Source organism: Aotus nancymaae, unplaced genomic scaffold (genome assembly GCF_030222135.1).
Source record: "Aotus nancymaae isolate 86718 unplaced genomic scaffold, 86718_ANA_hifiasm-v0.15.2.pri h1tg000008l, whole genome shotgun sequence".
NCBI lineage: Eukaryota > Metazoa > Chordata > Mammalia > Primates > Aotidae > Aotus > Aotus nancymaae.
This window is the reverse complement of record NW_026988419.1, coordinates 32784706-32801792: the sequence shown is the minus strand read 5'-3', so window position 1 is coordinate 32801792 and position 17087 is coordinate 32784706. Positions and strand designations below refer to the sequence as shown.

Below are 17087 nucleotides of genomic sequence, written 5' to 3'. Positions count from 1 at the left end.
TGTAATCCCAGCACTTTGGGAGGCCGAGGCGGGCGAATCACGAGGTCAAGAGATCGAGACCATCCTGGCCAACATAGTGAAACCCCATCTCCACTAAAATACAAAAATTAGCTGGGCATGATGGCACGCACCTGTAGTCCCATCTACTCAGGAGGCTGAGGCAGGAGAATTGCTTGAGCCCAGGAGGCAGAGATTGCAGTGAATCAAGATCACGCCACTGCACTCCAGCCTGGAGCCTGGTGACAGAATGAGACACTCTGTCTCAAAAAAAAAAAAAGAAAAGAAAATTTCAATGCAGAAGAAAAAGGCATTTTCTCTTTCCTAATTGTCTCTAAAATAACTGTCCCTTTCCTAATTGTCTCTACTCTTCAGGACCTGGAATGAAATCTCAAGGACATTTTCATCCAGTTCTCCTCTCTCCTGCAAGGATCTCTGAGCTGAGTATGGTGAGAAAAACAAGTGATGGTGAGTTCCTGGTGTTGTAAGTAGGATGTCAATGAGGCAATCCCCGCCCTAAACTAACACTTGCCAAATAACTCAGAACCTCCTCATCTGTTTGTCTTCTCTTGTATATTTCCAGTTATTCTTCATTTTTTTTTTTTAATGAACTTTACCATGAAACCTTACTGTCAAAATCTTTCTGGGAAATAGGAGTATCCAAATAATATTCTTCAAGACCTTGCAATTACCTGCCTATAAAATGCCATGATGCCCCAGACAATAAATTTGCAATGAGACTTTGATGGGAAGATAGCAAAAGAGAGCAGACGCTGTCCATCAGTTAGATGATCAATTCCATGGAGAGGAGATGCCTTGCAGGGGAAAGTAGGTGAAATATGGTCTGGCACTCACAAGCTACTTGTCTGGTGGGGACAATGGCAAGGGGCCAAGTGAAACAAAGGCTTACTCAGGCAAGCACCCCTCATCCCATACCACACCCTGAAGAGCTCACTAGTGCAAGGTGCTATATCAGGCAAGGCGGAACTCACAAAGGAGGAAGTAAACACACAAGACTTGGCATTCCAGATGCATGGCAAACTCTTTAACAAAAGGAACCTTCTTTTGCCCCTTTCTTGATCCCCTGAGCTCCTAGTCCTGTGCATGTAATATAAGCACTCAGTCAGTGACTGATAAATGAATTAACAGAAAAAAAAAATGGATGAGCAGGACAGGAACTTGAATGTAATGGAATGGAGTGGTAATGATGACCTCCTTAATGTAGGAAACGGGGTGAGTGACTGAACTGAAAGCTTTAGTCAAGATTGAGCTGTAGGTCACCATGTGTTTGTGGTGGGTCAGTGAGGGCCAGTGGTGGGCAGGGGAGGGGATTCGCCATGGTGGCATCACTGCTATCCAGGAGTCCTACCTTCCTGGCCGCTAATCATCACCAGCCAAACTAGATTGCATGGCCGATTGGCAGGCTGGATCTTCCCTGGCTTGACCCCACCTGTTTGCAAGGGAAGGGGGACCCTTCCTTGTTTTGTCCAGCACCAAGGTTTCACAGCTTCAGCCTCGGGACAATTCAGGTGGCATACCTTAATGCCACTTAGAAAAACAGGAATGTGCTTAGATTTACCTGGAATCTCGATATGGGCAGAAGGGAAAGGAGAGGAAGAGGGAATAGCAGAATGTGCAGCTGGACACATAGACCACCTGTCTAAGCAGAGGTGATGGCAGGAGGCCCTGATCCGACCCTACCCCAGGCATCGTTTAGCCCCTTTTGCAAACTTCTCTTTAGTGCCACAGCCCTATCCTCAAACAAATATTAAATAAGAAGATGAAAATAAACTGATCCATTTGAAGGAGGAGAAAGACTTTTCACCATCCCTCCCTGTCTCTGAGCCCCCAGTATCAGTCCCTGAGAGGACCCTTCAGAGCCCAATTTAATTCCCAATATAACCCAAGCCCCTCATCTTACAAATGAGGAAGCCAAGATGCAAGACGAAAGTAGACTAGCCTGAGGTCCCTAGTCTGGCTGGAGGTGAGGTTACAACGTCTCCCACTCCCAATTCAGCACTCTTTTGTTTTGTTTTGTTTTGTTTTGTTTTTTGTTTTTGAGATGGAGTCTCACTCTGTCGCCCAGGCTAGAGTGCAGTGGTGCGATCTTGGCTCACTGCAACCTCCGTCTCTGGGGTTCGTGATTCTCCTGCCTCAGCCTCCTGAGTAGCTGGGATGGCAGGCACCTGCCACCATGCCCAGCTAATTTTTGTATTTTTAGTAGAGACAGAGTTTTGCCATGTTGGCCAGGCTGTTCTCAAACTCCTGATCTCAGGTGATCCTGTAATCCCAGCATTTTGGGAGGCTGAGGTAGGCGTGATTACAGGCATGAGCCACTGCGCCAGCCAACACTTTTTTTGTTAACTGCCATTACATACCTCAGGTCCACTCCACAGCCTGTCCAATTAGCTATGTGAGTTGACTGCTCAGTTTGGTCTCTGCAGCCAAAGCAGAAACTGAAACAAACAATGCACCTTCCTTTAGGGCTCTTATAAATAAAGCATGAGTACCCTCTAGTGGCTTCCAGGAAAGTTTCCACAATTCTCAAACTTTTTCTAAGTCCCAGATGAGTGAAGGACACTGGCGGGGGTGGGGTGCCCTGGAGCCAGATGTGTTCTCCACCAGCACACCCAGGAAATACATTTTTGCACAGCTGTAATTTTGACTTAAACATTTGTTTAAAGTTTGCATGCTCATCCATATGACGTACATGTTTGGCCCAGTATACATTTGTTTTCTCAAAACCTTCAGCAGGTGCTTTAGAAGGTCATTGCATGTTTATCCCATAGACCCATGAACTCTGAAAAGCATGGAGTTCAAGTGAAATGCCCTTTCTGAGAATCAAAGTTGAAGCTCTTTCCAATTGCACTGGAAGAAAGCTAGATTTTGTGACCAGAGATGGAACAAAATATGAATAGAACCACAGTAAGTAGAATGTTTTCACTATAGCCTGGCAGAAGGTCTGTCATGCCTAGCACAAGGTGAGGTGGTGATGTGAACAATGGAAATGGGATTATTTGGCTTCAAACTGTGTTTGAATTCTTATGAGGATTCAGGCAATAGAGCCGACAGGGACACTTCACTCCCTACTGGGGTTGAACTGCCCTTTTCCATCTATGTCGTATCAGAGGTAGTGATACTGGTCTATGTGATGCTTCTGACCTTAATAGTAATTATATCTCTTTGTTTCTGGTTTTTCCTCTACTAATAAGACTCCAGATCTTCTCCTTAGAGAGAAGGAATTATATGAAAAAAAAAAAAAAAACCAAGCTTGGATTTCCTACCACTCCTGCAAAAATAAGGCAAGCCAGGACTTCGCAGAAGTTAAAGACCAGGCTCCAGTGAAACCTGTGATAAGGAAGCAACAGACCATCACTGATGCGTCTGGGATGAAATTAGATTCCTTGTTACAGAGTGCATTTTAGGAGACGCTAAAACAGAAGCAGGGTGAGAACTCTAGGCTGAGACAGTCCAATGGGGAGGGATAGTTTAGATGTGTTTAGCATAAGGGTAACAAGCAGCACCTCATGGTTCCCTCATCAGCTAAATTAGCTGAAATTACTGAGGCAGCGGGGTATTGCATGAGTATGCTGGCAAGGTGGGGGAGGTGTCATGCCAAGTACAGTCTTAATATTGATAAAATGCAGCTGTGTGGGAGGGTGAAATAGTCTCATAGCTTAGTCAACAAGAGATAAATCAAAGCCCAACCTGATAAAAACAGACTAACTGCAATTAGAACCAGCCGAGCTAGTAATGTCAAATCACTCTACGTTAGCGTTTCATTCTGCAAACCCCAGGGTGTAAAGGATTCATTCTGAAAAGCTGCCTAACTCATCTCCTGGTGGTTTGGGTGACTCCTTCACTTTTGAAGACTGATTTGAACTCTTTATTCCCGACTGAAGAAAAACCCAGAAGCACATGCTAATATCCTGCCAATCCTCACAAGTATGGCTCCAAAGGTGGTTGAAATTTTGAATTATTTCCTTGCCAGTTAGCAAATAACACTACTTCAATCCTGCTAGATGCTCTCCCATTACTTCACTGGACCCTTCCCAGGAGCCCCCAACTTCCTCACACCCGGTATTAATCAACATAAATGGCTGGGGCAGCTTTTTGCATGGGCCAATTGACCAGTGCCCCTCACAAAACTAATTGTTGAAGATTTTGAGTATCAGGTGCAAAACCTGAAATCCAGACATTTCTGATTTTAGATAATGACCTGGGGAATTGAATGACCTTTGCCTTATTTTAATGCCATTCGATTTATCCCCCTTAATCACAAAACAACTTTGCATAGCTTCACCATGATCAGTCAGGAGGGGGTCATGGAAAATTCTAGTAACGTCTGCCACCTGCAAGTTTTTACTGTCATTCCTTCGCTCTAGTCTCTATTTCCTTGTGCCTATCCAAAGAAGAGTGTGGACCAGCCCAGGGGATCTCACCCTGGCTGTGTAGAAACACCTGGAAGCCTTTTTAAACGCTGCAGAGATTCAGCCTGGGCATGGTGGCACATGCCTGTAATCTCAGCACTTTGGGAGACCAAGGTGAGCAGATCACTTGAGGTCAGGAGTTCAACACCAGCCTGACCAACATGGTGAAACATTGTCTCTATTAAAAATGCAAAATTAGGCCAAATGCGGTGGCTCACACCTGTAATCCCAGCACTTTAGGAAGTTGAGGCTGGCAGATCACCTGAGGTCAGGAATTCAAGACCAACCTGACCAATATGGTGAAATCCACTCTCTACTAAAAATACAAAATTAGCGGGGCATGGTGGCACATGCCTGTAATCCCAGCTACTCGGGAGGCTGAGGCAGGAGAATCGCTTGAACCCAGGAGGCAGAGGTTGTGGTGAGCCGAGATCAAGCCATTGCACTCCAGCCTGTGCAACAAGAGCAAAACTCCATCTCAAAAAATATACAAAATTAGCCAGGCATGGTTGCAGGTGCCTGTAATTCCAGCTACTTGGGAAGCTGAGGCATGAGAATCACTTGAACTCTGGAGGTAGAGGTTGCAGTGAGCCGAGATTGCACCACTGCACTCCACCCTGGGCAACAGAGTGAGACTCTGTTTTAAAAAGAAAAAAGCAGCAGAGATTCTAATTTAATTGATCTGGGAGTGGGGCATCTGTGCTGATTTTCAGTTCCCAGTGATTCTCTGTGAGCCAGTGTGAATACTCACTGCACTGGCCAAACACTGAGGCCCTGCTGCCATGATTACAATTCAGCTGCTCCTCCTATGTCACCAGTAAAAACAAGTTGCTTTCCAGGACTGACAATAGGTGCTGGCTGCAGCCTGGCCCAGATGCAGGTCATCTTGGCTGAGAGGATATCTGAGCTCCCAGAGGAGAAAACACAGACGTACCGAGCCCTCCTGAAGCACCTGAGGAGTCTGGCAGGCCAGCAGATCCGGAATATGGCAGTAAGTTCCCTGGTGTCAATCACTGGGCACACCGCACCTATTTCTGAACCTCACTGAAATGTTGGAATATGCATTGGTAGAATCAGTATGCAAAAAGGTCTCAGCAGATTGAAGCAAAGGGCACAGTAATGTTTAAAATTAATAAACAGCATTTAATAAAAGTATTTAAGAAAGAACCATAGGCTGGGTTCAGTGGCTAACGCCTATAATCTCAGCACTTTGGGAGGCCAAGGCAGGTGGATCACTTAAGGTTAGGAATTCAAGACCAGCCTGGCCAATATGGCTAAACCGAGCATGGTGGCACATGACTGTAATTCCAGCTACTCGGGAGGCTGATGTGGGAGGATTGCTTGAACCCAGGAGGTAGAGGTTGCAGTGAGCAGAGATCATGGTGCCGCACTCCAGCCTGGGCAACAGAGCAAGACTTCATCTCAAAAAAAAAAAAAATAGAAGAACTCTAAGTCAAGCTCAATAGAGTGGCTAAGCAGCATCACAGGTGAGAAAAGAATGTCATAGTTTTGCTAATTTCATGACAAGCTTGTCCAAGAACCTAATTTAGTCTTAGGCTGCATTAACAAAAGTAGAGCATCTAAAACAAGGAGGGCAGCCTTTTCTACTCTGGACTGTTCAAACCACATCTGGAGAAAGATGCTCAGATCTGGGAGGCATACTTGAAGGTCTGGTTGATTTTGACCTCAAAAGAAAGGAAAAGAGACACAGGTAGGTTTTTGAAACACATATACTCCTTCCCCTACATACCCTAAATTGTATAGCAGAAATCCTTTGGGTTATGGAAAATCGGGAAGGGAATGTTTCCTTTGAAACAGCTCAAGTGATTCCAAAATGTTCTTTCTCCAGTCAGAAACTCTCACGAGGTACACTGGGGCCTAGTGAGGAGAAGGTGGTAGGAGAATGAGGGGTTGGAAACCACCCCAAAAAGAGGACTAAGGGTGGGAGAACAGACAAAGGGAACATGAGAGCTGCCTTGGACTCTGTCTAGACTCCTGAGGTCCAATATGTTATTACATATGATCACAGAGAGTAAAGAATAACTGACAAATGAGGGTCCAGGGAGGCAGATGTCAGCTCGGGGGAAACAAAAGAACTGTAAATTGGAGCTGCTCATAGAGGAATGGGGGTTCCCTGTTCCCACCTGTGTTCCAGCCCAGACCACAGCAACTGGGAGGCCACCGTAGATTCCCTCCCTATGCTGGGAGGAAAATCTCCAATCAAATGGCCAGTCATTTCCCTCCCAAGTTCTGAAATACTACAGGCCCCCTCAGATCTGAGTGAGGTCTCCCAAAAAAAGAGTGAAATGGCAATTCAATTATCTGTCCAACAGTGTGGATGCCTCAGAACACTGACACAGCCCACGTGAAGTCTGGCCATTTCAGAAGCCCACAGAGATGAGGTTGAGACCCCGTGCACCAAGGCAAGATGGCACCTTTGTAGCCGACACCATGGCCATCTTCACTGTGGCCAGGGCTGAGTGGGGTGGCTCAGAATAGGCTGCTGAGCCTCCCTGCTTGGATCTGAATCCCAGGCCTGTCCCTTCCTAGCTGGGGACATTGGTCAGGTTTCATAATTTCTCTGTGCTTCAGTGTCTTCATCTGTAAAATAGAGATAACAACCACCTCACTGGGTTGTGGTGTCAGGGGTTAGACAGCATGTGGAACACACTGGAGTTAGATAAGTGCTAGGCACCCTCGAGACCTCTTCCCATCCAAAGGAGCCCGTGGGAGGGGCCTGCCCCAACAAGCTGAACCCATGCCCTCCACAAAAGAGAGACTGAACTGAGTAAGATTCCTCTTGACCCTTTCATGGCCACTAAGAGGACCATCAGCAGGTACCATCAGGGTAGAGAAGCTGAGAGAGAGAATGACTGAGCTGTAACTCTCTCTCCTTAGTCCTTAGGAGGGCATGTGATGAGCCGGCATTGCTATTCGGACCTGAATCCAATTCTTGCTGTGGGCAATTCTACCCTCAATCTGATTTCAGCAGGTAAGTTGCCTCCAGACACTCTGAGCAGCACCTAGAGATCTGTTGCCTTTTTCGTTTATTCTTTTAAGGAATTGCTTTAAGTCAGGGCCCAAGTCTCTAGCTCTCACTTCACCATGGAGAGCCCAGCTCATGAGGGAAGGTGCACTGAGGCAAAGGGCAGCTGGTGTTCCCTTCTGACACCACACACACGCACACACACAACCTGGGACCACACAGTGAGCTCACATGTTCGTCCACGTGTCTTGCTTGACCAGTAAACACCAGAGGTGACGTGCAGAGGCTAAGCTGAGGGTGAGGTTGTAGTGCGTACCCTCCCTGTGGGCCGAGGGACTGCTCCCTGCTCCCTCCTCCTCATCTTGGGCTCCCTCCTCCTCATCTTGGGCTCCCTCCTCCTCATCTTGGGCTCCCTCCTCCTCATCTTGGGCTCCCTCCACCATCACACAGTCCGAGGCCTCTCCACAGTGCTCTCGAAGTTGCCTCCTCGCCCCCCAGTTGCTATGTAAGAAGCCACAAGCTGGTGAGGACACACAGTGGACATCCACACAGGTCGTTGTGGGTCCCTTGGGGAAGGGGTAGGCAGTGATTGATTTTAATTGCTAGCTGAGAGGAACAGTAACGGTCCCTTAGGGTGGCTGCCCACTAAATCTCCCTTTCATCTCCCCAAGTGCCCAGCACACTCACACTGCCCTCACCTGCTACCCGGATATTAACACCCCCTTGACTGGATGCAACTATGTGCCAGGCTGTGCTGGGGTGTTGGTCATTACTGTTGGCTAAAGGTCTCTGCTTTCCCAGCTCAGCTAGAGCCATCTCCACCCAGAGCACAGCCTCGGCTCCAGCAAAGGCAGTAGATCAGCTCGCAGGCCCAGCAGCAGGGAGGGGCCAGGCAGAGATCCGCCATGGGAGTCTCCTTTGGGGCATCCCTGCCTCCTCAGGAGCATACCTACATTCCAACCAGCACAGCACTCACTTGCCAGGGATCAAACCCATGTCATAGTCCCCAGCCCGTAGTTTGATCTCCTGACTGCACTCCTGTGGGCCAGAGGGCACAGCTGTGGTCACTAAGCGGGGACAACTGGGCTAGAAGGAGGTTTTGGAATTTTTCACTTCGTTTTAAAGGTGTAAGTGTCTGTCTCAGGAGAGCTGAAAACAGCAGGAAGAACAAAAGGCCAAGTCAGTGGTTTGAACTGAATTGAATAATTAAAAGTACAAACAAAACGTGTGTTGGCTTAAAGTTGTTGACTTAACAAGTGTTCTTAAGTGATCATACACGCTGAACAGGTTCTATTTAGTTAACCACAAGCCCAGCAAGTCTTCGAAGCAGAGGAGACCCCAGTTCACGTGGCCTATATGCCGATAAGAGAATAGTAATGTCATGAAGGTGCCACTGCCTGGGACCCCATAAGGGGACCCTGTGACTTTACCGTGGACTCAGACCTCTGCCTTGCTCTGTGAAGAGGAAGCTGGCCTTTCCTTTTCCACTGCTGACATTTAAAAGAACAGAATAATCTTGCTCTCCTTGTTGTGACTGTGCAGAAATATCATTCTCTTCCACAGAAGGCACGCGGCAGATTCCTCTAAATGAACATTTTCTTGCTGGGTTGGCAAGTGCAGACATTGAGCCAGAGGAAATTTTGGAATCTGTGCATATCCCGCACTCTCGAAAGGTCAGAATTCCGCTGGTTGCTTTTGAGGGTGGTTTTTCCTTTTTCATAACTGAGTCCAGTCATCTTTAGAAATCTAAAAACAGATGGAAAGAAAATAACTCTGCCCTGCAAACCTGTTTCCTGTCCAACTGTGGATTGGGCCGGCACCAAGGCCCTCCGACAGCCAAGAGCAGGCAGCTCTGGGTGTGGATGTGGGGCTGTTGTTTTAGCTGCAGGGTGGAGCCTGCTGAGGCCCGTGGTCACACTGCCACGCCCCTCATGTCCACAAGTTCAAGCTCTCTGGCTGTGGCATGGAGTGTCTCTAACTGACCTACAGGGAGATGGGGGCTAGGGCTTAGCTGCCCCACACCCACTTAAGCCAATAGCTCCTGGGAGCATGGGGGCCTCTAGATGTTTGCTCACTCAGAATCCCTGCGGCTGATATGGCTACCCAGCCAGTTATAGAGTTGACCCTCTATCCTCACTGCCTGCTCCCTGTGCCACTGCCAGAGCAGTACTTGAATCCAAGAGGATAGTCTTCCCAGAGAGAGGCAATGCAACACACACACACACACACACACACACACACACACACACACACACATTCAGCTCAGACACACACACCCCAGCTCAGCCCCCGAAGTCCCAGAGAGGAGCAGCCAAGACTCTGGGGCACCAGAATGATAAGGATGGCCCGCTCCCCATCCCGGGCCTTCTGCTACAGTAGTACTGTTCTTCTACAAGGGTGTTGGTCGTTGCCGTTGGCTGAAGGTCTCTGCTTTCCCAACTCAGCCAGAGCCATCTCCACCTGGAGCATGGCCCCAGCTCCAGCAAGGGCAATAGATCAGCTTGCTGGCTCAGCAGCAGGGAGGAGACCAGGCAGAGATCAACAGTTGGGGGGCTCCTTTGGAGCACCCTGCCTCCCACAACCATACCTACATTCCAACCAGCACAGCACTGACTGTGCCAGATGTCTTGTTAGATTGTGTCTATGTGATTAATTAGTGGCACCAAAAGCCGGGGGCAGCCCGCTTACGAAGGGAGTCATAAATTATGCTTTCAGCCATGTGTGATCTTAGTTTTTCCTTTGGAATGGAAACTTTGAAATGTGTTCCCATTTAAATCCATGAAAAGGCAGCAGACGGAAAAACAAGCCCACTCAAACATGTGCACCCTTGGTGGTGGCACAAATGGAAATACACAAAGGGACACAGGCTGTCTTCGTGGGCCCCACCTTGGCTCACCAAAGGTCATGGTGCCAAGGGGTCAGCTGAGGCAGCCATCACCTCTTGACTCTTCCTCCTGAGACAAGATTCCCTATCCACTGTTGGAAAGCTTTGCTTGGCTCCCTTTTGTGCTTTGCCAAGTGGAAAAGCGATCGTTTCTGCAAGCCAAGCAATGTGGTGGGTCTCCTTTGTACTTTTAGCAAATCACCTTTAAAAGCCCATGTATTAGGAGGGCTCCTCCACCGTCACGGGGAAAAGGTTCTGAAGACTGGAGGGAATGGGCCCTGGAAATGCGAGCATGTGGACAGGTATCCAGGGCAAGTTTCCACAGCATCCTGTGCAGAGGCATCCTGGCCTCCGAGGGAGAGTGTGCAGTGGTCCCTGTTCCTTGAGGGCATCCAAAGCCTTGAGAGTGGACCTTAGGGAGATGCTGTTCTCACTTTGAATGAGAAAGCAGCCAAGGTGTCCTCTAATTGTGCCAAACATCTTTGGTGTCTTGTTAGATTGAGTCTAAGTGATTAATTAGTGGCACCAAGAAGCATAAACCACGTTCTTAGTTTTGACATATTAGATAATCCCAAATGGTTTTTGTCTCCACAGTGGGAATTTGTGTCTGCCTTCCGACAGGCTCAGTGCCAGCAGAATGCCTTGCCCCATGTGAATGCCGGCATGCGAGTCCTTTTCAAAGGAGGCACAGACAGCATTGAGGACCTGTGCATCGCCTATGGAGGAGTGGGGGCTGCCACCATCAGTGCACACAGATCCTGCCAGCAGCTCCTCGGGAGGTAAGCCAAGAGCCCGCACCCCGAGGGGGAAGCTTGCTGTTAAATGAAACGAGTGGCGATCTGGTTCTGGCAAGCATCAGTAAAGCCCTGGGAAGATGGAAACTCTTACATGAAAATCACTGCTTGTTCTTTCTGTCATTTTGCTGAATGAATTAAACCTTATTTGACTTTGATTAATTGGATGCCACTCTTTGGATGAGGTATACAACAAAAATGGCCTGGCCTGAGTTCAGCCAGCAGGCGATTTTTTCCCATCTGCCCTCGTTCTCTTACACAGATCAACAACCTAGCCAGCCTGGTGCCATGGTCATGCCTATAATCCCAGCAATGTGGGAGGCCAAGGTAGGAGGACTGCTTGAGCTTAGGAGTTCAAAACCAGCCTGGGCAACAAAATGAGACCCCCCATCTCTACAAAAAAATTAAAAATTATTTAGCTGGGCATGGTAGCATGCACCTGTAGCTACTCAGGAGGCTGAGACAAGAGGATCACTTGAGCCCTGGAGGTGGAGGCTGCAGTGAGTAGTGATCATGCCATTGCACTCCAACCTAGGTGACAGAGCAAGACTGTAAAAAAAAAAAAAAAAAAAAAAAAGTCTAGCAAACCCACACTGGGCAGTGTCCAAGTGGCACCAAACGCTCCCAGGACTAGGTGCACTCTATTTCTTCCTCAGTGAAGTCAGTCTCCAAGTCTGAGTCCTGTTCAGTTCACAATGGAATCGGCCCTAGTGGTCTGTTGTTTTTTTTTTTGCTGCTGTTGTTGTTTTTGAGATGAAATCTCACTCTGGCGCCCAGGCTGGAGTGCAGTGGCACTATCTCGGCTTCACTGCAACCTCCGCCTCCTGGGGGTTCAAGTGATGCTCGTGCTCAGCCTCCCGAGTAGCTGAAATTACAGGCACACGCCACCATGCCCAGCTAATTTTTGTGTTTTTAGTACAGACGTGTTCCACCATGTTGCCCAAGCTGGTTTCAAACTCCTGGGCTCAAGCAATCCAGCCACCTCGGCCTCCCAAAGTGCTGGGATTACACCGTGCCTGGCCTAGTCTGCTTATATAATACCTGGTTCTAGCATGTCTGGCTCTGGAATGTGTTCATGGTCAAGTTGCAATGGAACAGGTCCCATTCTCACCCTGCCATGACCCTTGGGCCACTCAATGCAGCTTCCCCAGGCCTTGGTTCCCCTAAGCAGCTTGCTTATGTGATTTCTGAGTTTCCAGAAAAAAACTCTGGGATCTCTAAGAGGTCATCATCCAATATCTAGCACATGCCATGTGACTGAGACTGCCATTTAACTGATTCCCTCCTGCCTCTGACCCTCCCAGGCGCTGGAATGAGCTGATGCTGGATGAGGCTTGCAGGCTGCTGCTGGATGAAGTCTCACTCCCAGGCTCAGCCCCGGGTGGCCGGGTGGAATTCAAGAGGACCCTACTCGTCAGCTTCCTCTTCAAATTCTACCTAGAAGTTCTGCAGGAACTGAAGAAGCTGGTGAAGTTATTCTCTGCCTCCGGGTGCTCTTGTGTATTCACTGGCTGGGGCTGCTGAAACAAAGTACCACAGCCTAGGTGACCTGAACAGTGGAAACGTTCCCTCACAGCTCTGGAGGCTGGAAGTCCTAAACCAAGGCGTCAGCAGGCCTGGTTCCCTCTGAGGGCTGTGCAGGAGACTCTGCCCCCTGCCTCTCCCCTAGTTCCTGCTGGTTTGCTGGCAATCTTGGGCACTCCTTGGCTTCTAGGAGCATCATCCTGATCTCTGCCTTTACGTGAAGTTCTCCTGTGGCACATCTGTGTCCAAATTTCCCCTTCTCACAAGGACATCAGTCATATGGGATTAGGGCCCATCCTAACTACCTCATTTTAACTTGATTACCTCTATAGTAAAGGCCCTTCCTTATTTGGATAAGGCCACATTTTGAAGAAATGGGGCTGGAGTACTGGAACTTCAACATAGACATTTAGAACAGACACAGTTTGGCCCATAGCGTCTGGCTCTTATGTGCTCCTTGCACCCATAAGCTCACAGCTTTCCCATCACTTTGGCAAACTGTCTCGTGCAAAGCCTGCTCCATTACCTGTCACCTGCTCTATTCAGGCCTTGTCAGTTCCCAGCTGGCCCTCCTCCTGGGATCCAGCCTGGAAGGGCTACATGAGGCTCATGATGCCAGACTCTGCAGTCTGCAAATGTTGACTGCATGCCCTGAACATTGACACACTGTGGGGTCCCTGTTGCCAGTGTGCAATTTTTTTCTTTTAAAATCAACTTTATTGAAGTGTAATTTACACATCATAAAATGCACCTATTTTAATTCAGTGCATGTTGACAAATGTTTATATCTGTTGTTGGAGATAGATGCTCAGTGTCACAAAGAAAAATTAGCACTGAGACAAAGGATCTTTTCAGCAATGCAATTTTTACTTTCTGGACTGCAGGAAGGGTACTCTTGCTAGCCATTGTGCCACAAGAGTACAAAGAACAAAAGAAAACAGACACATTTATCCCTTAGGCATTTGGGGTCGTCCTTTCTGCTGTGTCTGATCTCCATTGGCTGAAGCCAACCCCACGATCTGAACTAAAATCCGATTGGTTAGCAACTTAAAACTTTTCAAAACAGTTAAAAGCAATGGAGAGCTGGGACACGCCTGTGAGCACGTCTGGCACAGATATCTTGGTTAAAGTACAAGGACATAGAATGTACTACATGCCTGTAAGCATGGCATGTCTAACAGCTACATAGGATAGGGCTTCCCAAAGAGTTATTAGCACACTTATGATTTATTCTTTAACAAAAAAGGAAACTTTAAAAAGGAATGTTTCTAATTCCCACATCTGTGTAGCTACCATGTCAAATTTTCCATTATCCCAAAAATTATCATGTGCCCTTTGTGTCACCATCTTGCCCCTGGCCCAGGCAACCACTAATCACTTTGGTGGCACTAGAGATTCATTTTGCCTATTCTTTAGTTTTATGATCAATATGAAACATAAAATTTTATTTTTCAAAACAACCAAAACTGCCCAGGCATGGTGCTCACACCTGTAATCCCAGCACTTTGGGAGGCCAAGGCAGGCTTAGGCCCAGTAGTTAGAGACCAGTCTGGGCAACATAGGAGAACCCCATCTTTACACATCTTTACAAGAAATAGAAAAATTAGCTGGATGTAGTGGCACATGTCTGTAGACTCAGCTACTTGGAGGCTGAGGTGGAAGGATCTCTTGAGCCTGGGAGGTTGAGGCTGCAGTGAGCCATGTTTATACCACTGCACTCTAGCCTAAGCGACAGAGCAAGAGCCTGTATCAAAAAAAAAGACCAAAAACTGATGTATATGCTAATATTTAAATAACTTTCTAGATTTTTCTGATTGTAAACTTTTAGAATAAGCTAAGCAAAGCAAAACATATTATTTCTCTCTCTCTCTTTCTCTCTCTCTCTCTGTCTCTCTCCACCCCCTCCCCAACCATGATTACAACTCTCACCCTACCTTGTACTCCTTATTCCCCAACCACACCTCACACCAACAGCCCACTGTTCTAAGGGTTCTGATTTTCATGGACTCAGATGAAGACCCTCACCAACCATACCCACCAGGATAATCCTTGCTGCCATTTAATTTCTGAATCAAGACACTTGACAAGTTTCAGTGACACCCATAGCAGCCTCCTCACCTCTACCGCTCTCCCAGGAGAGTTGAGCTCCTGAGAAAAGCAATCTGGATTTGAGTGCTTTTGTGTGCAATGGATGCCTGCTTATTCTGGGATGGCTTATCTAGCCCATTTTCCTTGCTTCTCCTCCTGCCTCTGCCCCTGCTTGCTGGCAGGCCTCTCCCTCCTCAGAGTAGCTTGAGGATCAGATTCCAAGCAGTCAGTCTAGGTCCTCATTATGTGGAGGGAGGAGGGGAACAAGAAACATTCATAAAACATGTAGCCAGGGCAGGTAGTATGCAGACTATGCCAGATACATTAGCCCAGTCACTTTCACATAAACCAAAGTCCAGTTTAACTGTACTTAACCGTCTTGTCTTTATTGTTTTGAATCATCTTTCAGGACGGCTGTTATTCTGAAATTTCAGAACGATTCCTAAGTGCTCTAGAAGATTTCCCAGTCAGAATACCCCAGGGAGTCCAAACGTACCAGGTCAGTGAGTTTGATTAAACTGAAACCTGCAAACCAGAGCTGTGCTGAGCCAGCAAGCTTTTCAGAGCTGTGGTTTTCAGGTCTGACATTCTAGTCGTTGCCAGCTAAGTCCGTGTCAGGGAGACACTGGAATGTGAGGTCAGGCCCAAGCTGCTGCTAGATGAACTCAAGGCTGAACTGACTGACTCATCTACAGTCTAATCATTATAGTCTCTTCAAAGTGATATTCTTTGGGCATTTGTTTGATATTTACTCAGAAAAGCAGCTGAGCCAGAAAGTTCAGCCCCCATCCCTGATAGCAAATGTTTAATCTCCAGTCAGCAAACAAGAGCCCTGCAAATGACTGAACTCACCCTTCTGTGAAGACAGTTTAGAAATTATGGATTCTTGCTACATCACGACCCCTCTCCCACACCACCTACACACACACACACAACTTCCCTGGAAGGAGCTCCAGAACAAACACTTTCTCCATCTCCTTATAGCCTAGTGATGTTTTCGTGCCGCTCCCAAGGGCAGCCAGGACACCTTATTCTGGATCTGGGGGGACTCCGTTGCCATCCCCAAAACTTTGTGCCAGGGGCCCCAGTCAAGTCCACACTTGGCCTTCTGGCTTGGATTTTGGCATCCCACCTTGGGAACTGTATCGCTTTAGGTCCCATCCTCGTGAGGACAGTAGCTGTGGACAGGTTGATCATTGGAAAGGTGAGGAGGCAGGACAGCAAGATCCCTGAATCCCTGAAGAGGGGTACAGAGTACCACTAGCGAAAAGAAGATGCCAGAAGGAGAAGCTGGGGTGCCCCTTCACCTACTTCGCCATTTATTGCCACATAACTGAAATGACAATTCGCTGTTCTACTGGCATCATTAATGTGTCACTCATCATCTGACCCACTCCAATGTTTGTCACCTGAGGGTGACCGTCCAATTTCTCAATCCTAGCTCATGAGTGTTGGTGATAGGCCAGGCCACTCCTGAAAATTAAAGGCTTCTTGGGCAACTCTTGTCTTCCTCTGTAGAGTGTGGATCCTCACCAGCCTCTCCAAGACCCAGTTGGACGCCCCATCATGCACCTGTCAGGTCTTAAACATGCCACTGGGGAAGCCATTTTTTGTGATGACATTCCTATGGTGGATAAAGAACTTTTCATGGCTTTGGTGACTAGTAGCAGGGCTCATGCAAAAATCATGTAAGTAAACAAAGAGCTTTCAAGAACCTTTTAAAAGCACACCTGGGGATCCCCTCAGAGGAATGCGCCCATGCTCTTGCCATGTCCTGAACCTAAAGAACCTAAAATGGAAAGAATAAAGAAAAGGTTGTCAGCTCCAGGAGGGAGGGAGAGCATCTAGAAATGAGCATCATGGAGAGAGAATAAAAATCACTGGCCAGCCGCATTGGCTCAAGCCTGTGATCCCAGAACTTTGGGAGGCCAAGGTGGGTGGATCACCTGAGGGCAGGAGTTCAAGACCAGCCTGGCAAACAAGGTGAAACCCCGTATCTACTGAAAACACAAAAATTAGCTGGATGTAGTGGAATGCACCTGCAATCCCAGCTACTCAGGAGGCTGAGGCAGGAGAATCGCTTGAGCTTGGACGCAGGGGTTACAGTGAACCAGCATCTCACCACTGCACTCTAGCATGGGTGACAAAGTGAGACTCTATCTCAAAAAAAAAAAAAAAAAATCACAGTTACGAGCCCTTTGTTTCCCTCCTAATCTCACAAAACCTCAGCTCCCTGCTGTAGCCTCAGGCATGACTCAAAGGCAAAATCCTGATAGAGAGCTGGTATTCGGGTGGAGGTAAAATACCCACTTCATGCCCAAGGGTGAGTGGCCTCTGTCCCAACCTTCAAGGACACCTCTTGGCATCACCAAACTATCCCTCTC

At 47.8% G+C, this 17087-nt stretch overlaps 1 protein-coding gene across 1 annotated transcript in view; it reads left to right on the top strand.

Moving 5' to 3' along the window:
- The window catches only part of LOC105731455 (aldehyde oxidase 2), an 88191-nt gene that overhangs the window by 24994 nt on the left and 46110 nt on the right, over positions 1-17087 (top strand). The window contains exons 10-17 of the mRNA XM_064373205.1: positions 373-465; positions 5267-5418; positions 7326-7419; positions 8977-9086; positions 10892-11076; positions 12396-12558; positions 15113-15202; positions 16222-16391. Coding sequence (XP_064229275.1) covers positions 373-465; positions 5267-5418; positions 7326-7419; positions 8977-9086; positions 10892-11076; positions 12396-12558; positions 15113-15202; positions 16222-16391 — 1057 coding nt within the window. The remainder of the gene's footprint in view (positions 1-372; positions 466-5266; positions 5419-7325; positions 7420-8976; positions 9087-10891; positions 11077-12395; positions 12559-15112; positions 15203-16221; positions 16392-17087) is intronic.